The sequence below is a fragment of the Melozone crissalis genome, unplaced genomic scaffold, assembly GCF_028551555.1.
Source record: "Melozone crissalis strain CALT ecotype California unplaced genomic scaffold, PUWL_Pcris_2 ptg000042l_1, whole genome shotgun sequence".
Taxonomy (NCBI): Eukaryota; Metazoa; Chordata; class Aves; order Passeriformes; family Passerellidae; genus Melozone; species Melozone crissalis.
The window spans coordinates 54,453,425-54,478,178 of record NW_026535820.1 but is presented as its reverse complement, the minus strand read 5'-3'; the positions used below and the strand labels follow the sequence as shown (position 1 = coordinate 54,478,178).

Here is a 24,754-nt window from a genome sequence, read left to right as displayed (position 1 = left end):
TGGTCTCGCAGTAGGTTTGGAAGTATAAATCCCCTGTGCAGGACTGTCTCTGATGATCATGGTAACCATGGCAAAAGATTCTTGAAGTTTCCTTCTTCATGGGGCCAAAACTGTATCTAGGAAACCACAATATTCTACCTTCTCTTAGATTAGAAACAGAAAATGCCTATCAGTACCTTCAACATTAAAAAGGAGTTGGATTTCAATACATTCAATGTTAAAAAGGAGTTGAGTTTGTGAATACTTTTAAGGTAAATTTCTTAGGGCATCGCTTAGCTAAGTATTAGACTTTTGCAGGTGAGGGATTTTTTGCTTCTCAGGCTCCACGGTGAAAGAGCTCCATGAAATTCTTCTATCATGATATCTTAGAATATTGCCATTACCTCTTCCTTTATAGCAACAATCAATTCTTAATTATTTTTTGCCCTGAATATACATAGGTCTATTCTATCTGTATCTCACTACTTACCAATAGAGCAGGGAAACATGCTAGTGCATCAGAAATGGTTTTTTGGTTCTGGATGGAGAAAGGCTGCCTGGGTAGAAAACAAAAACAAACAAACAAAAAAACAAAAACAAACAAAAAAAATCAATCTCACCTTCACCAAAAAATCAATCTTCACCTTCCCTCTCTTCAGGGAGATGCAATAGTTTGGCAAAGGTTGAGAGAGACTGGACCTATTTTACAAGGCCAACAGTCACACATTACGGAGCAGCCAAAAGCCCCCTGCAAAGCACAACTGCTTCTTATTTCCTCCTCTGTTGCCATACAGTGAAATTAAACTGATCAGAGTGCTGGGAAGATGTAAGGGGTTTAGCACACAGAATTCAATCTGCTTGATCCTCAGTCATCTCATGCCGTTTCTTATCCTTAAAATTCAGCAGAGGCATGAAAAGTGGTGGGACTGTGGTTCTTTCTATATTAATAAACCATATGGATTTTAAAAAGCTATAGGAAGATGTTAAACTTGGACAATGACACACTATGAGCACATTTCATAAATGATTTCTAAAGAATGTCAACTAAGAAAACCTTTTGTGAATGAGAAGGAACAGGATTTCTTCATTCTTTCATGCTACTTATTTGAGTTATTTCATTAAGTCAACCCCCAGATATGTAATAACTTTTCCCTATATTTACGTATTTTTTCCCCACCACTTTACAGGGGGATTAAAACTCTTTTTCTTGTGTTGTTCCTTAATTACATTAATGCAGCATTTGTTTTTTATTTTCTCTTTGTCTACCTCTTGAACTACTCATGACTATTCAAAATAAATGTCAAAATACAGTAATAGAAGAATGCCTCAGCATCTCCAGAGGCCGAATATCTCAACACAGCATATTATGGTTGAGTTTTGCTGTAAGTCTTTAAGTCAGATATATTTTACAGCCTTATTACTTTCTATATTTTTCATTTATGTAAGAAATAAAGCACTCTAGGCTTTTAATTCAGCGACAATTTTTTCCAGTTTGTATCCATTTTAGATCTTTCTAGAGGTTCAAGGTTCATGTAATAATTCACTTTATTTTCCCTTGTACTGTTTTGAGCATTTACTTTGCTTTAAATGTCAGAGCCTTTCACTTCTGTTACTTTGATTTCCTTGCTGCGTCTCTTCTCTGTAAGCTGTAACTGATGGTGTATTCTGGTGTGGTCTCCCTGTCTTTCCCACTTTCAACAACCCTTTTTAAACTTAATTGTATCTTCTAACAGTTTTTTATTGCAAAACCCACACTGACCACTTCTTGTTTTTTTAATGTTCTTCTCAGAGGAACTGCAGCCTGCTGTACATTGGCTATGAAGCCTCAGCAGTCCCAACATCCCTTCCATGCAAAGGGATTCCAATACCTCTTGTTGCAGCACGATGCTCACTGACTTCCCTAATCCACAAAGTGGATTTATTCAAAAGCAGTGCTCTGACTTGACTGTGAACATTCAGTCATATCAGATGGGAGTCAAGGAATGTTTTGATCGATTCCACATTATTCTTGTTGCCATCAACGAGATGTTCTGAAGCGTAAGTTACTTCAGAGAAGCACCTACACAAAAGTCTGACTTCAGGTTTTAAAGACAAGCAACAAGCTGCTGCAGTAAAAGATGAGTAAGAGAATGATTTTTCAATAAAGAGATGTCTGAATATATATTAAGACAGTACAGATAACAGAATAGGTTTTCAACACTTAGAACATGTTCGATATGAATACAGAAATTGTAGACTGGCAAAATTCAAAGTACTATTCAAAGAAATAATATTTCTTGGAAAGTGAGGAATTCAAGAAGAGCTTTTGACCATATCTCTTAATATTTTATTATTCTGAAGTGAAATATTTTACAGAAATGGATGACTATTTCAGTTAACATCAGCAGTTGAGACTATGACCACCGCAGAATGGACAACACTTAACAAAACAACATTGCTCCAGGTGCTTAATGATAATATATATTTGAAGCCCGACACTTCCATTTAACATGCTTCTACTACTTACACAAAACTTTTTAACAAGTAACTATGCGTGCATCAAACTTTCTCCAAAACTACATTTTATAGGAATAGTACGCTGCATTTTTAAAGTACATAATAGAACTGGCAGAATAAATGAGCTGACATTAAGAAATTGTTTGAAAACTATGCAATATTCCTGAAATTATTTACCCAAAATGATTGTAATTACAGAAAGAATATATTATTACTGCATTATTTAATTCCAAGCCATGATATCAATTATAAAATAAAACCCATTTGTTACCCCCCAAAACAACGGCAGCAAAACTGTTCTTCTCTCCTGAATCCCTATTTCCCCTCATATAAATCCAATAACTAGTGGAGAAAAGACGAAAAGAAGATTGACTAACAAGAGGAAGACAGTGGTAATAGGCCAGTAAGAGCAAGGAAAGACAAGAAGAGTAAGAAGGAAGAAGCAAAATGAATGATGTATTGTGCTCCTCCTTACTATGTGAGAAGCTATTAACTATTTTACTCCTTAACACCACAGAGTATTTTACCTGGACATTTTTTCCACTGATCTTATAAACTCTGAGTGCTTTTCTGTTAATTGCCAGTGAAAGTAGATTTCAGATGTGAAGGTCACTATCAATACTCAAATAGAAGGGAGAAACATGAAAGGTGGCAACATGTTTAATTAAAAATAGGTAAGAGAATAAAAGCCCCCAAGAAATCAGACTTACAAACACCAAAACTATAGATGAGACCAGAAAAAAAAAAGTTACCATTTTCAAATGCAAAAGAAGCAGTGTACTTAATATGGTATCTGGACATTAATTAGTCAGCTCTAGGGGGCAATGCTTATTACATACTTTTCAATAGTTTATAGAATTTGTGTCTTCCAGTCACTTCAGTATCACTCTACACCCAGAAATTAAGATTGATACACTGAACAATATGACTAATACTCAAATTTGACATTTGCTAAAAATACATTTCAATGTATTTTTAGCAAGTGAAACTGAGACTACAGAACAGTAATGAATATTTCTTCATGAACAAGTGTATGTAAACAAAATTGACTTAATTCCCTCCACAGAGTGAAATACAGTAGACAGAAAACCATTTTATCAAAGTATGCAGGAACACAAGTCTCACTCAGCAGGACACCCCATAACATTACTGAGAAAGTTGTATCTCAATTTATTTTCCAGTGGGATTCTTTTTAGCTTTTTTAGGGTGTTCAAAGGAATTGAAGTAGTCCAGAAAAATGTACAATGTTTATGCACGTTTGTCTGCATTGTGTTGTTGTCTATGTTTTCATCATGGCTGATGAAGAAGCTTGGAAACAGGTCAGCTGCAAGTGCATGCTGCTTTTGAATTTGTTTAGCAGCTCTTCTAGTAACCTGTAAAGGGAAAACAGTTACAACTTTAGAAAATTCTGGAAAGGGAAAAATTGCTACAAGTTTTGATTATTCTGTCTGTGACTTCAGGTATGCTGTCTGCTTTTCTTGTGTAGCTGAATTGCAAATTTGGGTTGTTGGCCTTGTCTTTGGAAGGTATTTGTAGATTTCTCTTAAGTATTACAATTGAAAGATCAGAGATATTATGACTGTTCCAGGAGAAACATTAATTCACCACAGTCACATTGTTTTGTCCCTAACAGATAAACTGTGTATGAGTTCATTTGGGGGCATAACAATAGTTAATTTACATCTACCCAGCTGTCAAGAAAGTACCTCGTGCAGGGGATAGTATTTAATCCACAAACCACAGATGTGGGAGCAACGGTGTTGACGGGCCTGTTGTAGAAAATATTGATTGCAACACTGGAGATGCTTTATGTTGTTTTACACTGTTGGCTGGGTCTTTTATTTTCTCCTTAATCTGGGGAATAATGTGATCTCTGAATTTTCTGCCCTATTTCAAAAGCAAGCCATATAGTGCAGACATGTATCACCTGAACTTTTTAGCATGCTGCATTACTGAATGGCCCAGTAACAGAAAAAAAAAATTACACTGTGTGTTAAAAAAAACCAAACTAGTCCAAGAATAGCAACTTAAACCAGAAAATCAGTATCTGCTTCTTCAGCAGGTCCTCTGGAAAAGGATCATGTCCATGTAATAATTTAGCATCATAGTAGTGATTGTGAATGAACACACACAAACAGCTCTTAGTCAGAGCACAAATGTGCTATTTTACACAAATACATGTAGATTACAATCAGCTGCCTGGAAAAATGACAATTGCCATGTAGTGACCTGGGAAACAGAACAAGTTCTGCACTGTCTGGGGCTCAAAACACTGAGGCAGATGTAATAATGATGCAGTTCTTGATTCTCATTTGTCTCATGAAGCTCAGATGCCTGTGACTAAGTGAAAAAAGAACTTCTACAGGTGTTTTGGAAAATTTGAGTTAAAAGATCTCTCCTTACTCAAAACTGATTTTTAACTTTAATAAAGCATAAGATCTAAGTAAGATGAGGAGGTATCTCGAGACTTGTTGTGACTAGAGAAGAGCAGGTTTGACTACATAGATAGAGGACATCTGGAAGAAGGCACAGACCATAGACCATGAGCTGCACAGTCTCTTTGTGTCTACAAAATATTCTAAATTCTGACTGCTAAGTGCAAACTGATTTGATGCAGGAAAGTACAATGAAACCAATCTCTAGTTCAAGCCATCTGTACTTACACTACTCTACTCATTACAAATCTGTCCTAGTTGTACTCTTCATTATGCTGTGGTTGTAAAATAGACTATCAGGTATCTGGCTGTTTGTCTAAGGTCATGGTGGTGGAAAAGCAAGAACCCAAAATTCCTCCTCCTGATGTTAAGAAAGAGCCACAGACCCTCCTTATTTGTTTTTTAAAGGAAACATGCCAGTTTTATGAGTTCCCCATCCATCAGCTTGCAAAAGCCTGAACTTTGTTCTTGGCCATCTTTTTAATTGCTACTTAATTCAGTAAAACAATACAATGGAACTGACAGAAACCTTAAGGATTAACAAGGAAGGCTAAAGAAGACAGATACTACAAGACAAATACAAAGCGACACTGAACTGAGAAGACAGGATGGGCAAGCAGGATATGTCACAAAGCCATTGGCTCCTCTGGGTAATTTAATAGGCCGTGAACAAGGCAAGGACTGAGCTTTTTCCTGACTCTGTCCAAAAAGGCTTCTGCTCTGTAATTCAGAAGTGCCAAATATGGTGAAAGTTAACCCTTTTATATGAGAGTTTTCTTACAAGAGTAAAAAGCAATGGCTCCAAAGACTATAAAGGAAACAAGAGGGTGCAATGTACTCACTTTCTGTCAGTTCCACTTGAGAGCTGAGGCAAGGCTTCCAAAGCTTGCTTAAAGCTGGATCTGCAAGGAAAACAAAAATACTCATATTCTGCTAGTACAATACTCAGCATTTACAGTTTCTCTCTATAAATCCTATGGAAAGATGCTATATTTTATACATCCTTTATTTCAATAAATTGACAAAATATTTACCTGAGACCTGACATCCATATGCAAACTGAACATAAAATAGTCATGGGGTCAAGCATATGTCTTGATATTCCTAATGTGATGTACATCATATATCAACAGGAAATGTTATATCAGCAGCTCACTGAAGACTGTCACATCCTGGACTGTTCAAAAATTAACAGGTAGAGGCTAGCCTGCCTTCTGCCTAAAACTAAGTGACCATCAATCAGTGTATGAAGAACAGATAAAACATTGATTTTGCCTCTCTGTGCTTAGCAGACAGACCGCTGCAGTCTGCCTTACACAAGGGTGCCTACAGAGAGTGTTCCAGTGGGTTTGCACTGGTAACATAGTCGTAGAATATTTTAGGTTGGAAGGGACTTTAGGTCCAACCCTGATCTCAAAGCAGGGCCGATTTTAAGGTTAGAGGAGGTTTCTTTGGGCCATTATCCAGTCAAGTGTTGAGTAACTCCAAAGATGGGGTTCCCACCCCGCTCTGGGCAACAGGAGTGGAACAGAAATGAGGGAACAATGCAGGACCTGCACAGATAGGTAGAATCTTGTCAGCAAAAGATTAATATGGTGACTTTTGGCAACTAGTTACAAGTCCAGCAATAAAAAACACCTCCAGGAAGCTCTGGCTTTCAGGGTTCACTGTACTTTGCCCTATTACAGACAATATAATTTCAATTTTATCCAATTTGAGCCACTGCCCAGTAGTTTTCTTTTAGTAGTAGTAGTTTGCTTGTAGAGGCCTTTGTCACCATCAGAATAGGGAAGTGAGTACTCTGAATTGGAATGCAGTGACACCAGGGGACACTATGTGTGACTCTATGAAGACATATTAAGACTGCAATGTCTCCTACAAAACTGTTGATTTGTAAGATCAAATTTGATCAAACTGTTGATCAAATCACCACCTGCAGGGACATATAATGCCAATCTTAAAAGAAGTGAAGGTAATTAAAATAATGAATGAATCTGCCCATATCTAATCCCCACCATAATTACCTAGAAATTTCAGTCAATCAGCTTTACTCAAAACTGCTGAGAGCTATCACAGCCTGTTTTTACATGCCTTGCCTGCATCAACCATTGATGGTGCTAATGCTTTTCCTTCTCCCTCTATATTAATGTGTGTGAGTGTCCCCCACACTACTTATCTTTGGTCTTGCCTCAGTGAGAAATGATAAACTGCTGAAAGCCTTTTGAAGGCATTGACTCTAGGAGACTGTCAAGCTGAATTCCCTTTCCCTGATTAGTGTGTGGAGCAGGGTATTGCATAAGCCTATGGAGAGCCCTAATTCTCCATATCCCTATAAGGGGGCCCTGCCAGTAGCTGGATCTGCAGATCCTCTGATCAATCTGGCAGGTTATTTATGTTTTATGAGATTGCTGTGAAAAAATGGATACAACTCATCAAGATCTGCTTGTGTCTGGCTTTAGCATAATTATCCTCACCAGCTGTACTGCTGTAAAGAAGTTTTACAATTTGTTTTTGGTGGCAAATATTGGTTTGTGTCTAAAAGTCCAAGTAAAAAACAACAAAAAAACCCCTATTTTCTTTCAACTGATAAAATCTTGCTAGGTTTCTGGTTTTTGTATATTTACATAGTAGATCACATATTCTATTTGAAGCAAAATTCCCTCATTCTAAATTTACAGTATGTGTTTTTGCATGTTTACCAAGGATTCCATTACACTGCAAAAAGTGACATTACAGCACATCTTACTTGCTTTCAGGTGTTAGGTATATGGCCACGGTATCCCTCAATGCACAGATTTCAAGTTTTGCCTAAAGACAGAAATACAAATATTGAAAATATTGAAACAATGACACAATGCCCTTTCACCAAGAGGATACAAGTATCCCAAAGCTTCACCTTCTTGAGAGGCAAATACTATTACACGCTGCCCTTGTAAGCAGCCTTGGCTTTTAACAGTTTATTTCCTGTATTCTTTGTTGCCATGCTACTCTGTCAGGAGACTGCTCAAAGGAACAACTTCATACTTTTGATTCAAGTCAAACTGTTTACATGGTCACTGCGTAGTAGTTAAAAAACACTGGTTTGTCTCTCAGTAACAGTAACAAATCTTCAGTTCTGTTTCACCTTTTCTGTACTGTGATAGAAAGACAGATGCAACTTCTTCCTTCTTTTTTAAAAAAATTAAATACAGTGAGCTTAACTTCTCATAGCACTGCTTAGCCAGGGAGAAAGGAAACACAAAAGTACAAAAATCTGCCAATATACATTTTGTGCTTGGTTCTTCCAGTGAATTAATTTTTTTCCATCATATGAGGAAGCAGAATGATTGTACTTTGTTTCTTTTGTGTCACCTGGTGGGTACAAGAGCCTGGGGATTTTATTCCTGCACTGTACTGTGTGCCCAGGTATTAATTTTCACTTAGGCAAACTGTGGAGGAGACTGAACTCACAGATTAAACAAACTTCATAGATCATCCATTGGTCTTTGAAAAGCCGCACGATCATCACAACTTTTATATGAAATAGAAACATTCTGGTAGATCATGAAATAATTTCATTTAAAAATACAAAGTAAACTTCATAAAAAATAACATTTTGTTCTTTTAGGCATAAATATGAAATTTAATCCAGATAGACATTACATTACCCTATGTACATGTACACACAACATTAATCTTCCAAAACAGAACATTTAACAATGCAACACATACAACTAATTCCACATCTAATGAAAGCCTTTGGCTTTTAGGTATCTCCCTCATCCCTCCTCCAGGTAGGAAGACCAGTAAAATGCATGCTTTTTTAGAGCTAGAACTTTCTGGCACAAAATATAACATAGCCACCTCAAATTTTATACTCATCAGAAATGCTTTTCTCAACACACAGTATTTTACCTCTTTTTATATAGTGCTCCAAGCTCAGGAGTTGTGGACTTTTTGAAGTACTACGCCTAAGATTCTGGAGTCTTTTCTACATTTTAGGAGGTACCAGTACCCCCTTCTCAAGTACCACAGCCTAAGTGAACCTGGTGGAAGGGCAAGCCCTGCAAAACTGTGGGTCATGGGATGTAGGAATACAGAGTGAGGCTTGAATGAGAATTTTTTGTTCAGTCTAGCAAGGCTTGGATGACTCTCACACTGCTGCTGTCTGTTAGACAGGATTTTCCATGTTCAGAGGAACAGAAAATGACCATGAGTGACAAACTTACAGTAAGGAGAAAAAAGCCTTTCAATTACAGGCTTAGGCAGCAAGTCCCTACAGTTGTTTAATCAGACAAAAAGGATATAGGCACAGCTTTGTTGTTATTCATGGATTTGGTTTAAATACGGAGTCAATCACTTAGCTGTGATCTTCCTATACTAATTCTCTGTCCAATGCCATTACTAGCAGCAATTGGAAAACAAGGCTCACCACTGGATATTATTTTCCCATCATAATGCAAGAATGCTGTCATGTACAATGAAAATAGGGAGTTTGCTCTTTTTCTGTTACAGCCATAGCAATCTGACTCAAAGGGATTTTTTATAAAAAAAGTGTTTTTCTTAGAGTCCTTTAAGGCTTACCCAATAGCAACACCAATCCAGCTGTAAATAAAGACAGCAAAGCTATTCTGCCCATGTTACAACAACATGGTATTTTAGAGAGAGTAAAGCAAACAAGTGACTAGTCCTGCAAAGTCTTACAAGATCCTACTGCATTCTGTTTTAGGGATTTTTAAATCTCAAAATATCTTTACATTGTTTTTTGCTTTTAAAGTGATTTTTTATGTCAGGCCAAAGAGAATATTTGACAACACTTCAAAGAGATACCACTATGATGCTTTTTATTTCATAGACTATAGGTAGTCTTTTAATGCTAACACAAAGATAACCCTAAAATACAATAAACCCAAGAACCAGTATCCCAAAGGGTATTCATTCATAAATCTGAAATAGGTTGTAAATGAATCCTTTTTATCTCCTTGCTTTCACTGCTACAATAAATCGAACGCCCAGATTATACCTCTGTCTGTTATTCTCAGTTTTCTACATTCAGATGTGTGACAGTACAAAGTATTCAGGTACCTGTAAAGCTCCATTTTTGCTGAAGGATGAAACACACTGCATCAGTCGACTCAGTTCTTCAGAGACTGCTTCTACAACCCTTGACATTACCCGAGGAACTAAGTCTTTAGAAATGGTAAACACCTAAGTTTAATGAAAGAAGAACCATGAACACAACACCTGCATTAACAGAAGTATTTTCAAAACTAACATTTCAATAAAAACATAAACATCTTTGACTGTAAGGTCTCATTCATTTTTATCAACATACCAAAAATTCAAAAGAGACTTGAATATGAAGGATGTCTTTTGATGCTTGCCCTGCACTTTGACCAGTCCCCTCTGTTAGCAGCAAATTTGGCTATGCGATTTGTGATAACCTTCTTGCTATACAAAAAAGCAGCTAAACTTCAAAATATGCACCTTTGGCTGATGGATGCAGGTAGTCAGGTGTCTGTAACAGGTAGCCATCTTGTAGATAGCACCTTTAATTCAGAGTTGTGTGTCTGACTTACACATTCAGCCACTGTTTACCCATATACTCTGCTATTTCTTCTAGACTCCTTTATATTTGACCACTGTCCAATGGCTAGTATTGTTATACTCTGTGGCAGAGATAAACATTTGACAGCCTGTGTGAGGATGAGGGTGTCAATGGATTTTCATTTAGATTCTGCCACTCCTGCCATTTATTAGTTAACTGGAAAAAAATTTTAAACCTTACTGGTTTTCCATGCATCAAAACAATCTTTATAACCACTTATTTGTATAACTTGTAAAAGTTGCATATTCAGAACTGCAACACAAAGTTATTAAATCTATGCTTGAAGCAAAGTATGAAGATACCAATTTTCCTTAAAGGGAGTTTTACAGAAGTGAGAAATTGTTGTGGATTTAAAAAACAAGAAAGTATGATTTTTCTATAATGAATTCAGGAAAATGCAGGCCAAGAGGTTGGAATATAGGAGGAAGTGAGATTACAGGTTAGACACACCAAACTTGTGTCAAAGCTTAAAGGTGATGATAAAACTGCATTAAACTGCACAGGGCTGGGAAAGAAGATGACACATGAAGCTGGAGTGGTTTATGTAAGCTTAAGTATGTGACTGGAGTGGTACAAGAAGGAAAATGAGATGTATAAAGTTTTGAAACATTTCCACACTTTCTGCTTTGAAAGATTCTAAAGAATTAAGTAGTGAATTGTTTTGCTGGAATACTTTTGCTTTTACACAAAGTTTAGATTCCATGTCTGACAAAGAAAATTAGCAACTGACAGAAGATATTAATATATATGTGTAAAAATCAACAAGAAAAAAACCAACCAAACAAAGATGCCTACAGAGTTTTCAGTGATTTAAATAAAGAATTGTGTAACAGGCATTCCATAAGGCTGATCATTCCAAAAGGCAGGTCTGCACCACCGGCCAAGCACAGTGACTCCATAAATGTCAGCTACCAGCTGTTACCAGTGCTGGAAAGAGGTCATCTTATTCAGCACCAAACACTGCTGATCAATTCAACACAAACATACCAGGAACATGCCCAAAGATCTTCTACTGAGAAGAGAATATTTCTGCCTGCAATGAGCACTCCTGAAGTTACTTTACAGAATCCAGAAAAAATAATTGTCAGCAAGGGTGAATCATCACAAATTTGCAGTAAGAAGCCCTTATTTTGATTTCAGCTAAATTTGAATTCAAAGGTCGAGAAACAATTTTCTTTCCATTTCAGTCAATCCTTGCTGTTCATCTGATAGTTAATTTTTGCTGTTTCAAAAGACAGAAACTTGCTGCTTAGCTAACTAAACTTAAACCTGACCCAGCTTAACAGAATTTCACCAGTGGAAATGGGAGTTTCGTCTTGACACACATTCTCATGTTTCTGTATATTTCACATCTAGAAATTTAAGAGGCAATGCTATTTAGGCCAGACTCAGTATCGGTCTCAATGAAGAGAGCACAGCAATGCACCCTTTGCTGCAGCATTTTAACAAGTATGCATGTTTACAAGCCTAGCTCAATAAGTCAAAAATTACTTTGAATTTTTTAAAGCAAAACCTCTAATTTCCATTTTAATTAATTTTCACTACACTGAAAAACATTATTAAAATTGTTATCATGTTGGTATATGTTTTTAGTGTTTCTTATTTCCACATTTGGAAGCATTTGGTAAAATCACAATGCTTCTGCTATAATTTAACGCTGAAATAGTATAAAAAATACTGCAAGTCAAATTTGAAGTTCCTGAAAACATTTTAATTATACGAATCCTTGTAATTTAAGAAGGAATAAGATAAGTAAAAGCCTCAAGTGAATCTCATTATATTTTAATTACAGGGAAAAGGTCGAGCAGCCATACTTGTGGTATTTTGGAAGGTAAGAGAAATATTACTACCAATGCTTCTACCAGGAGCAACTGTAATGTGTTAACACTCTTGATGATTAGAAGACCGATTATGTAAAACACAGGTTCTAACTTAAAGAACCATAGAAAATTCCTCCATACAATCCCAAAAGGCTAAATAATTGCAGCCCCTCTGAGTTTATTATGTTATAAGCAATGCTTTAACATGCACTTCCTAGCCTAGGTAGCCATTACCTACTTAGGTATTTCAAACAGTATTTGTGCTTACAAAGACTATAAAACTTTCTGTGTTTAGCTTTCCTATTTCCTATTGTATGTAGAAGACTGACATATCTTGGCTTTTCACTCTGAGTGGCATGTGTTGAACATTTCCTTCAAGGTGAAACAAAGGTAATTTACAGATGTTTTGGAAGAAAAAAAAAAGGTAATCAGAGAAAGAAAGCATCATAACTAGCTATATAGCTATATATTATCTGTATGGAAAGGGAGAATTTAACTTTAGCATTTGGCTTTCCTCTTTATCAGATAATAGAGACAAAAAGGTGTAATGGAGTGTTAGAGAGGATAAACAGGAACTACTCATCTCCTTCTGCCCATAAAAAAAAGTTATCAGTTGCATAACAGGTTGGCTAAACCTAATCTAGACCACATCTATAACGAAGGCACTTCAATAAAAAAAAAATCTGGGATTTACCAGCAAAAGTACACTGAAATCCTATGAATTTAAGCATGAAATGATCTGAAGATTCTCCTCACCTCTGCATGCACAGCAATGATATTCACTAATGCTTCTTTCAAGTAATTTCTGACACCTGAAACAAGAGAAACAAAATAATTACTTTCATTCTGTTGTCTCAACACCACCATAATATTCTGCTGTTCAATACTGTACTTTTTATTTTCATTTTTTACTACTACTTTTGCAATCAGAGGCAGAAAGAGAAAGTTCCATAGCCACACCACCAGACTATTTCCTTTTTCAAATCAAATGGAGAAAGGCACATTTCCTTACAGCAGAAGGTTAAAAAAAGCCAGTAGGTTCCTGTTTTAGTATTCTTCTCTAGCAAGATAATTTCACCAACTTTGCAATTTAATAAAAAAATAGCATTATTAAAAAATACATTCTGGCTGCTTTGCTAGAATACACACCATGGCACAGAACATGCACCACAGTTTGATAAGTTCTAAAGAACAAAGTCAAGAGGTTTTGTTTGTATAACAGTCTTCAAGCTCTTACTACTTTATCAGCTTCTCTATCTGTGAATTATTACAGATAGGAATAGCAAGGTCTCTTGTTTATCTGAAAGTGGTTCAGAATATATTACTCATGGCAGTTTATAGGAGATGTCATGCCTTAGTAGAAATTTCCTTTTGGGGAAGGTGGAGAAGTTAAATAAGCATTTTCTTGCCAAGCTTATGAAACACTTGTCAATTTACACTAAGAAGTGAATTCTAAACAGAACATCCAGCAGCATGTGCTTTAGTTAGGACAGGCTCTTAGTACTCTCTGCTGCTGTAATTCTGTAACTTTCCCAGCCGGTACTCCAGTCATCTAAGATTTAAAATAGGCAAAAATCTAAAATTGCCTCACTTGATTTTATGGCCTATTCACTCTAGGCAAAGGAAAATTAGAAAGCATTCAGCTCATTAAAGTATGTACAAATGCTGTAAGTACAAACAAAGTAACGAGAGAGGGTTAGTGATCCACATGACCTCAGCTTCTGATTTTGATTAGTCTACCACGAGTCAGAGAAACTGCAATGACCCCATCCCTCCCTTCGATATAGTAAATTGACAGTAAAATACAAGAATCATGGACAAAGACACAGCTCAGAGATCACAGTGTGATTAAGGCTAATGCTATAAAAATTACAAGATGAACCTTTAATCAGTTAATCTTACTTGCTCCACCTTTCCTCAGATAACACTGATGCAGAAACTTAGTCTTGCTACAAAAAACAGCTTTAGAAGGGGTTACCAGAGCTCATCAAAATGAGCTATTCTGTGAGAAGAGTAGTGTCTCACTATTGCCACCTCAGTCATGCTCATGTCTTTAATCATTGATCCCAGAACTTGCCTCAAGATCTAAGAAGGTGACACTTTTTCTTTCTTCCCTAATTAGACGATTAGGGATAAAAATTTTATAAAAGCAGGACACAAGGATGACCTGTCCTTGGCAGCACAGGACTGTCCTGTATGAGGAACAAGCATCTAGGATGTGCAATGGGATGCAGCCTGGATGTCAGAAAAATACAAGCCTTTCTCCACACATTCCAAAACATCTCTAGTGCCTTTTCTCGTTACCTTTATTCTTCCCCTTGAAAATCTCAGCAGTTTTTTTTTCCGTTTAAATTAATCCAAAGACAAGTCAAACAGTATTGTATACCAGCTTGCAAACCTAAAATTTCTTTCATCTTAGTGAGGAAGTGAGGGAGGAATAAAGCAACACCAGAAATTTTATGAAACTGACTTTTTTCTCCTGCCCTGTAAGGTTGCAAAACAAAGCAAGAATGTTACACACCAATACTCGAACCACACCAAAAGATCACAGGTATATGTGGAAGTGCAACCCCCCTTCCTTTTTCCTCTTGTACTGTTTTCCTTCTTTTACTTCACTCTGACCTTGTTTAAATCCTCTGCATACTTCATATCACAGAGGTCAAAATTTCTATCACACCCCAGAAACACATACAATATGACCAGACACTGAACAGTGGTGTGCATATCACATCAGGGTGAATTTGGGAGCTGGTTTGCAGTTAACCTCTGGGTGCAAAGCGTTGCTTTTGGTCTGCAAACCTATGTGGTATTCAGCTTTTGGCTGCCTCCCAGTCTCATCTTGTGACAGTAGGATCTTTCATGTGGAAACTTTGATTTTACTTTTGCACAAATGCTGCACAAGATTAAGACTTTGACAGTCTCCCTTCTCTAGGGATACCTGAGCACTGCCACAGCACATTCCTTCGTCAATCAAAATTTCAGTTGTTACCTAAGCAGCATTTCTTTGGCCCAACAGGTGTTTCCTAATGAAGTATCTCACTCAAACCCTGCTACTGCTGGGGAGCAGTAAGGAAAGTACAGAGAGGGGGCTGCCATGTCAAACAGAGAGGGCACGTGTGTCTCCTGCAGAGGTGGCCAGCACGCTGAGCTGGGAAGAAGTGTTATCAAGGAGGTGAGTGAGAAACTGGAGTGGATAGAGACTGAAATGGGTTGTGTAAGAGGGTGATGTGGTTCCAAGGAAGAATCCTCATTTCCCACCTATCTCACCTAAACCCCCGAGGTAGTGAACCTCTTCTCACACATTTGTGCAACTTGGCTCAGGGTAGGAGCTGCTAATTCTGTCTACTGCTGCAAGCACTCAAATTAAACAGCTTTTGACTGTGCTAGTAAAAGTTGCCTATCACTATATCTGCAGAAACTTTACATAACATATTTCATGAAGAGTGAGCTACCAAGTTGCCATCACTGCTATAACTACCTATGTACTGTTAATTTCTAAAAGCATGAAATACCAATATCAGCAACATTAGCACCAGGTGTTGAACACCATTGCCTGATGGTTCTCAGCTAAGGTAAAATGGTCATTTATGGCAGAGCTCAGAATCAATTCAGTAAATGGAATGGAGATGGAAGCTATGGTAAAAATGAAGTGAGACTAGTTTAGTATAGCATATTGTTAGCCTATCCCAGCTGCATGACAAAATTGTTAATTTAAACCTCAGTGAAAGAGCATAAGCAGACATATTTTATCTTCCATCCTTGTACCATGCACAAGGACGAATGGGTGAGCTAAGTACTTAAAGGAGATAAGTGCTACTGGGATTGCAAGAAATAATTAGGTGTTCCTGACCTTTCATAGCAGGCTCAGTCCTGCAATGACTCCAAGATCAGGGAACTCAATACCAGCACAAATATTTCCTTTGTTTCTTCAACAGGTTTTACAATTTAAGAGCAAATAATTCAGCACAAACTGTGTAAAGCTATGCAGTTTACAGACAGTCTATGTATATCAAACTGCAGTTGCCTTAATTGCAGCATTTAATAACCTGGAAGACCTTGTCTTGGTAAGCTAAACAAGGCAAAACCAGAAAGAACATGCAATTGCACTCTAAAAATTCCAGTTAGTGGAACCAGACAGGGATAGAAGGGAGAACTGTGTAAGGTGAAGAATAACACAGGCACAAGAAAGAAAGAAGGAAGGTATAAATGAACTGGTCATCAGTGAACTTAGACTGGAAATTACAGGTCACTGTGTAAAGGTTTGCTCTAACTGAGCTATGAAAGATGTGGTTTTATGACAATCATTGATGTTGGTGGGGGTCATTTTCCTACCACAAATAGAACATAAGTAAAAAGGGCATTTCCCCCCACCCCTCCCTTTTGTCTTTTTTGTGAAGGATTTAAATTTTGGATGTGGGGACAAAGCCAAATATATTGGAATGTCAAGACCTGCAGGCATAGTTAATAACTGTACTATATTTTGAAAAGTTACAATTAAAAAATATCCCATTTCTGATTTATATCACTGTACTGTTTGTGGCAGGCTTTGCTGAAGCAAAGTATTACTTTTCTGGAATATGATTCACTGGAAACACAAGCAGTGGCATCCAACTGTGAATTTGTTGTGAAATTCATTTCAAAATGAAAAAATTCTGTCTAGAATAGAATTTTTGTACAGCTTTCTCTACAACTGTTCAGCAGCCCACGCAATTACAGTTTTTGGGACACCATGCTGCCAGTCCTATTATACAGCACTGAAAGCTAATGCACCATGTAACTGTAGATTGCAACTATTAGGCTAATCAAGTGAAACATAACATTCTTAAGTCTAAAATACCTCTTATTTAGCATATTGAAGGACAAATACAATGCCTTTCCACTGCTTCTGACAGAAATGTGTTACAGAAAGTCTCAACAAGCCCTTGCAATTTCTCTGAGGAAAATGTTATTATTCTGTTACAACATAAATGCATTCCACTCCCACTCTATTCTTAATACCAAAGACTGACTTGCTGGAATTCTAGCTGCCACTAACAAAGCCTCAGCATTGCTTTAAAGAAAAATGAATGGGAAGACTTAAGAAATAAAAATGAAGGACAATTTCAGCCATCAACTATTACAATGGCTGACAGAAACTTTAAAATAGCATCTTCCAATTTTGGACTCGTCACTGTACTTTTTACCAGAGAAACATATAACAAAATTATCCATTAATATCCAGTTTACACCACCTATTAATTTTATTCTCTTTTTTTGTTTTGTTTACAACTTAAATGTGTCAGTCTACATTTCAAAGCAATTTTAGCAACACTGTAAAGCTGTAGCATGGATGACTGTGTGAATGATGGGAAAAGCAGAAGGGAAAAAGGTTTGTGGTTCTGAGGAGTAACAGAAACCAAACTTTTAGCTTGCCAATACAGGAGTCATTCAGGAGATCTTCAGATGGTGTAGTGCTACCAGTTGTCCCACTTGTAGTTAGTTCTCAGAGATATGTTTCCCCCAAGTACTTATATGACATCGTTATACTACGAAACCCCCAAAGTGACTGAATAAGCATGAAAGAGCTGGGACTCCAATACCACATGTGTAATTCTAAAACACAGAGAGGCACAAAAACTTGCATGCAAGAAAAGAGCAAAGGTTGCACACACAGTAAAACAGAACTCATCCAGCTGCTCCTTCTGTGACAGAAGCCAACTTGGGTCTTCAAATGCTCCCAGTCCTTCTACAGTAAATTGATAGTGTCAAGGATGATATGAGCTTCAAACATTTTTTAATCCTTCTGCAGACTCAAGTTCAAAGAATGAGCTCAAGTTCAGTGAGGACAACTGAAACACACAGGAAATATTAACCCAGGCAGATGGGGTTTGACACACTTTTAACTTTTGTGAGATTGGAATCTCATTTGAGATGGACAGCTGGGAATCCAGCCTTGCTGCTGCCTCTCACCAAACCAGCCTTTTAGCTTGCCTCTTGTGCAAAAAGGAAGAGGAGAGAATAAATGCGCATAATTGTTTAGAAAAAGCAGGTGATGTCAGCAGGTACCTCTGCTTATTAGCAGTAAACCAGACAGGAGGATGAGAGACTATGAAGGATCAAAAGAAAAGAAAAAGCAAATTTAGTTAAAGAGAAATCATGCAGGAATACTGAAAGCTACTGTTCCTTTCTGGAAGAGCTAGAAAAGCCATCCACAGGCAATTCTACAGTTTGACAGCTGCCACTTTTTTTTTTTTTTTTAATTTTAAATAAAGCAGAGAAGACTGAACAGCTCTTAATATGTTGACTAAGCTACTAGTCCTGTTTCACGACTGAGTTGACCGACTTATTAGAAACCTAAGCTCAGAAATGAGTGTTGGGTAGGCACAGAGCCACCAATTTAGGAACAACAGAGAGCATTCTGAGACCATTCTGTAGGAGGTCAGTACTTAACTGGGCAAGCAACCACTGCTGGTGGTAGCAATGTTTCTTAGTGCTTCTGAAAAGAGAGCTCTAAATTTGTTGGCCTTGAGGCTTGAGCATGACTTGGTAGAGATATGAAAACTGATGCCTTGGAGTCTGAAATTTTGTATTTTAAGACACATCCAATTGTACGCAGTAGTTTTTACAATTTATTGTTCTATTTGGTGGGTTACGCCAATAACAGTCAATCAGTCTGAAACCTTTTTCCTGACTAGTTTTGAATGAAAACTTTCTGAAAAAATAACAATGTACAGAATTTGGTGATCCAAAGAGGTTAATATTTTTCATGCCTAGCTGCAGAACAACAATAATTGCCTGTTCCTGGACATTCCATCTGCTAGAGGAGGGTGAATGCAAAAAATTATTTAATCTGCTCCATTCTAACGAAGGAACTGGCTTTTAAATTTTTTTTAATATATATTCTTTTTACTTACATTACATCCTACTGCCAAATTTAAGCAAAATGGTATTGGAAATGTTAATTTCTAAGCTCCAGATATATCATGCCAAACTTTACAGCAAGTCACACTCAAAGCGTTCTGAACTGTATGTCAGTTAAGCCCTCGCAGCTCTTCTGTAAGTTTTTAATCTGCTACGTGAAACTGTTGGGAAAAAAAAAGCTGCACACATCTCCTGCAAGTCGTTAATCAGTGCTGCGTAGTGCACATTAAAAAAGAAACTAATGAATGGTATCCAAAGCCATGTGGATGTAACTTCTTTAAACAGTCTGATTTTAACTGTTAAGTTTCCTCTAGGTTCTGGCTGCATTGCAGCTGCAACAGCAGTATTTGATGCCTGCTTTAACTAAAATTATCCTGGCACAATTTCTAGTGCGGTCACATTCTTCCCCAATGCAACTCCTGTTGCAGAAGCAGTGCTAGGGGCTAGCAGGATTCCTTTTGGGATGGCAGAGACACTAATTTGTATTTCTGCAGCTCTTGAAAAGGCAGTCTGTGCTCTGCAACACACCAAGTGAGCTCCATCCTGCCCGTGCAGTCCATGTGGGAATTTCAAGCTTAGATGGATGCCTCCTGATAAACCAAGCTGCCCCACACATACCCCACAGAATTTCACTTTTCAATCTAACCTAAACAATAACTTCCACCTAAAATCAAGTAATCTCTTTCCAAACCCCAAACGTTTACACGGGTAAGGCAGAATGGGTGGGAGGGGGAAGAGGCTCTACAGAGTAAAACACTGTCTGAGGTTACAGCAGGTCAGCAGGGCAGTCAGCACTGCCTCCATGCAAAGCCTGCTGGAACAATTTTAAAGAAAGGTTAACTGTGTAGAGGTGTCTTGGTAGAAAAATTTTAATTTACAAGATCTACAGATAACTCCAGCTTCCCATACTTACGGATCACTGCCTGACACCTCCAGTGCGTGCAAAGATCTATCAACAACCTTATCCCAAGAAATGAACAGGAAGCAGCACAGACTAAAAGTGAAAATTCAAATGAACACCAAAATATTTTTATTTTTAGGCTGCGGAATTCCAAATAAACATGACTTATAATGCACCTTACACATAAAGCATTTCAGAGACTCAGGGTACTGGACTGTGAAGTACATATAGCAAAAACCAATTTACATTATGTTGGTATTGGGAAGGTACTTATGAAGGAATATTCCCTATATGAAGGAATAAACTTATCACTTGAATTTTTAAGAGCATTTAACTTGGATTTGAAAAAAAAATAGACCAGTTTGGATTTAGAATGGAGTGCCCAGGATGACATGAAAAAGGCTGACATCTATCTACGAGAACCAACAGCACAGCATGCCTGAGGCTGCATTAAATGCATTTGAAGAAATGTGTTGGCCCTCAAAACTATTCAGAAATCTAATATTTATAACCAGGGAAAGTTTATGGGACTGACAGTCTGTTTAACCTTTTATGTTCCCAGAACAACAAACTGTATTTGCCTCATTAGAAAATGCCCTAAATTATTTAATGTTTCTGGAAAATTAATTTGAAAGCTAGCAACTATTTGCAATTTCTACAGTAAATGTGATACCCCATTTAGAAAAGTAGTCTTTTAATTTCCAAGGAGCCTGCACCTTGCAAGACAGTTCCCTAACCTATAGGAATAGACAGAAACCTAACTTGTTTGCATGCATAAAACTTCCATGAACTACAGCACTGGTATATGAGTATTTAATGCTTTTTTACTGAAGTGCCCCCACCCACACAGTGATATCATCAAACCTGACACCCCACAGATGCTAAAAAAATATATATATTAAAAAAAGTAGAGGCGTGACTTGGAATTTCCCCATGGACATAACAAAGCAGCTCACCTTTATACTTTACAGCAGCACCAAGGTTTGCCCCTTAAAGGACAGTTGATAGGAAATGAGCTTCTGCTAACAGTACTACCAGTGGCCTGTTTGCTAAATTAAAGCAGCTAGACAAGCCTGCTTGTTTCTTCCTAATTACTAAAAATACATTTGCTATCATACTTTGTTGTTTGCCCTGGATAAAAACATTTCCAGAAAACTGCTTGCAAGATGCTAAGAGCAGAACACATGTCTGGCAGTAGCTCTCAAAATACAGGAGATCCACCAGGTCACAACCTTTACCACCTACTAAGTGGCCTTATTTGTTTATTATATTCCCTCCTTGTTTTGACTCACTAGTACTTTTCAACTTGATTAAAAAAAAGTTAATAATTAGTAGCTGTCAAAAACCAAACAATAAGCAGTGCAAATAATGGCTTTCATTTACTTCTTGCTTCTGTTTGCCCAAAGAAATACAGACACCACCATTTAATTCTCTAGAATTTACTGAATATGATAATGTCCATTTAATTCTCTAGAATTAAATGGACATTATCATATTCAGTAAATTCCTTACTTCACAGTAAGATTTATGCAGTCTCATAAATAACACTATTTTTACAATCATTTTTCACAATTTTTATAATCAGGTTCGAAGGTTTTTATAGCCTTTGAACATGATTAAAAATATTTTTTAAATGTGTGCATAGTATATTAACAAACAAATACAGATAATACCATAATACCATTAAAAATAAATACCATAAAAAAGAAAAAGGTAAGTTAGAGGAAAGTAATTATTTAAAACCAGTCTAGAATGAAAGACATAATTACAGCATTCACAGAATTTTATGGATCCATATGACACACCTGAGCCAAGTTAAATGTCACACAACTGCTCCATTGTCATTAAAGAAGAAAAACCCACTTAAAAACAGGGACTCCAGAATCTCGTTTCAGTTTAAACAAGAATGTGAAATTTCTCACTAGGCCACTTCCTGCTATTGCTGGAAACATTCCCTCCTTTAAACGGAGATGGATTTCAAGGTACTGTACTGAATGTTGTTTTGAAAGTACATTAAGAAGAAAATGTGAACGTGTAGGCAAACTGGAAACTCTCTGGAGAGATTACCCACTTATTTAACCACATTTCCTGTTTTTTAACCCATTTGTCCTAAGTCACTCCTTAGACTACTGACAAAAATAGATACAAGTGTGCTATAAATAGTTCATTAGCAGGTTTTTCTCAGTAAAACTGAAAATGTTTTGATAAATCTATTGTTCTTACTAGCTCCATACTAATTAAACTGTGAATCAGATTAATGTTTTCTTGAAATTTGAAAAAGTCCTGAGAACTAATAGTGACCTAAAAAATAGCTATCAATAATTGAAATTTAATGAAGAAATTACTGGTAACCTATGTGACAAAGTGCTTTTACAAACAACGGTTTTGAAGCAAGGGGAGAGGCTGATCACACAAGTCACAACCTTTCTAAATATTTTGAGATCTGAAGGCCCAAATGCTACATCATTGAATTAGTCACCTTGCACTTATTTTCAGCCATGGTAGTGTGTTGACCTGACACATTGAATGTCATTTGAAGGACCTGAAACAAGTAGCCACAAAACTAATTTCTAAAAATATTAAAATGTGAAATATTTTAATAAAAATATTAAAATGTCTGCTTTTCAGACTTATGTTACCTATAGTTTTTGAACTACTTCAATTCAATCAATCAAAATTATGTCATGACATTCAAAGAACCTGAAAGTTTCTGTGCTTCAGCTACCTTGGAGTAGCAGGAGCTCTAAAGATTGCCAATCCTTTGATTAATACCTTTGTCTATGCATTAACTTCAGTCTACAAGAGGACAACACCAAGAGAATAACACTGGTTCTGTGCATTCCTGCATAGCCCAAACTGAGATATCTTTAAAACTGAAGCTGCTGAGGCTCTTCTGAACTTTCTGCTACCCCATTCAAAAACCACAGAATGATCTGAGGGACTGTTGAAGAAGTCTACCCAATACTGCTGCTTCCCTTACAGATATTAAACTCCACTGCTTCTGGGATAGGACAGAATACAGTTTCCTTTATTACTAAGAAGGAGCAAAATCTGTAAATGTCAAAGACTACAACAAAAAATGCAAAACCCAACAGTGCTTCACTTGGAAAGGAGAGGTGTTTGCTAGCATCAAAAGGTAGCTGAAGGCCAATTTGATATGTATGCATGTTCTTGCAAGGATTTTGTTCAGAGATGGATTTATTTTCACTTTTTCCTCCAAACACAGTAACAAAGCATAAAGGGCATTTCAATGCAGGCATGAAGGCCTTGAGCAAAAGATGCTGCATGTCATAGTTAGAATTGAACCATGAAGACTCTCAAATTACTCAAATTGTTGCACAATCAGCCAAATTTCAACCCACTAATCAGGTAACAAAGAATGTAAATGGTGAAAGAACAACAAACAAAAAAGCCCCGAACCCCATAAAGAAAGAATTCCAATGCACTAATGAAAAAAACCACCTACTTCAGAGGTCATAGCCATTCATACCTCTCCATCTAAGCATACACTGGTTTCAGCTCACTCCCCACTGGTAAAGAAATGCATTGATGATCATTAGATGAACCCAGTACTTGAGATACATTACCCACAGAAATTTGTCTTTTTGTTGTTGTCATTTAAATAAGAACAACATGGTCTGGCAGAGTTACAGGCTTTACAGTGCTCTACAAGTGCAAGCACCAATGTGTGGCTGTAACTCATAAAAGCAACTTGGTGTCAGAACAAGAATATAAACTCTTCACTAAGCCAGAAGTGTGCTGCTCTATAGGTTTAGCATTACTTAAAAAATACCTTACCATTTCTACTTCAGCAATAACAGCTTTGGGGATGTTGAGTCTTTTTTTTGTTGTTGCTGAATAAAGTGGGTATATTTTTGACTGAAGGAAAAACCCAACAGTAGAAATTAATTATGACTATTAGATATTAAAGTAGGTGGTTTGAGGAAGATGAAAAAAAATTGCACTACAAGAAAAGACATTTCACCCAACTAAAACACAACATTTAAACCAAACCCATTTTTCTTCCTGAATGTAAAAAAACCCCAGGTTCTAAAGAATGAAATTTATGCGTGAGACACTCAGATATAACAAACACTCCTTCTTGACACGAAAATGAATACATCTAAGGATGACTCAGTATTACCTGAACTTTATCTACCAGCAATCCATTTGCTGTAGAATGCTGCTTCATTTTCCAGAAGAAAAATTTTAAACCGATTTTTTCCCTTCCCCCCCCCCCCTTGATTTTTAGCATATAAAGGTCATATGCATCTAATTATGTATCTATCACTACATTTCCACTATAAAAATAATTTTAGTGCTAAATGATTTTCTTTCAATAAAGCAGAGACTACTTATAGCCAACAGGTAAAAACAGTGTGCTGAAAACAGGGCACATGTCCCTGGTATGACTAGGTTCCTACTGATTTTAGAAATTTGTAAGACAGGATTGTAATCCTTCTGTGTGTGTCCAGGAAATGTAGCAGAGTGGACACTTAATGGCTCTTTCCTGGTCACAGAAAGTTCTTAAGTTTCCAAAATTTGTAGGCGAAAGAAACACTGAGGCAAAACACTATATTGCACATAAGAGGGAACAGAGTACAAAGTGTATATAAATATTTGCTATGTATTGGAC

At 36.9% G+C, this 24,754-nt stretch overlaps 1 protein-coding gene across 2 annotated transcripts in view; it reads right to left on the bottom strand.

The window, feature by feature from the left end:
• Nucleotides 1-2,112: 2,112 nt before the first annotated feature.
• EXOC2 (exocyst complex component 2) overlaps nt 2,113-24,754 on the bottom strand; it is a 125,346-nt gene continuing 102,704 nt past the window's right edge. For both annotated transcript variants that reach the window (XM_054284963.1, XM_054284964.1), the window contains exons 24-28: nt 13,074-13,129; nt 9,975-10,097; nt 7,657-7,718; nt 5,753-5,812; nt 2,113-3,848 (exon numbers count right to left, since the gene is read on the bottom strand). In XM_054284963.1, coding sequence (XP_054140938.1) covers nt 3,755-3,848; nt 5,753-5,812; nt 7,657-7,718; nt 9,975-10,097; nt 13,074-13,129 — 395 coding nt within the window. In that variant the 3' untranslated portion in view covers nt 2,113-3,754. The remainder of the gene's footprint in view (nt 3,849-5,752; nt 5,813-7,656; nt 7,719-9,974; nt 10,098-13,073; nt 13,130-24,754) is intronic.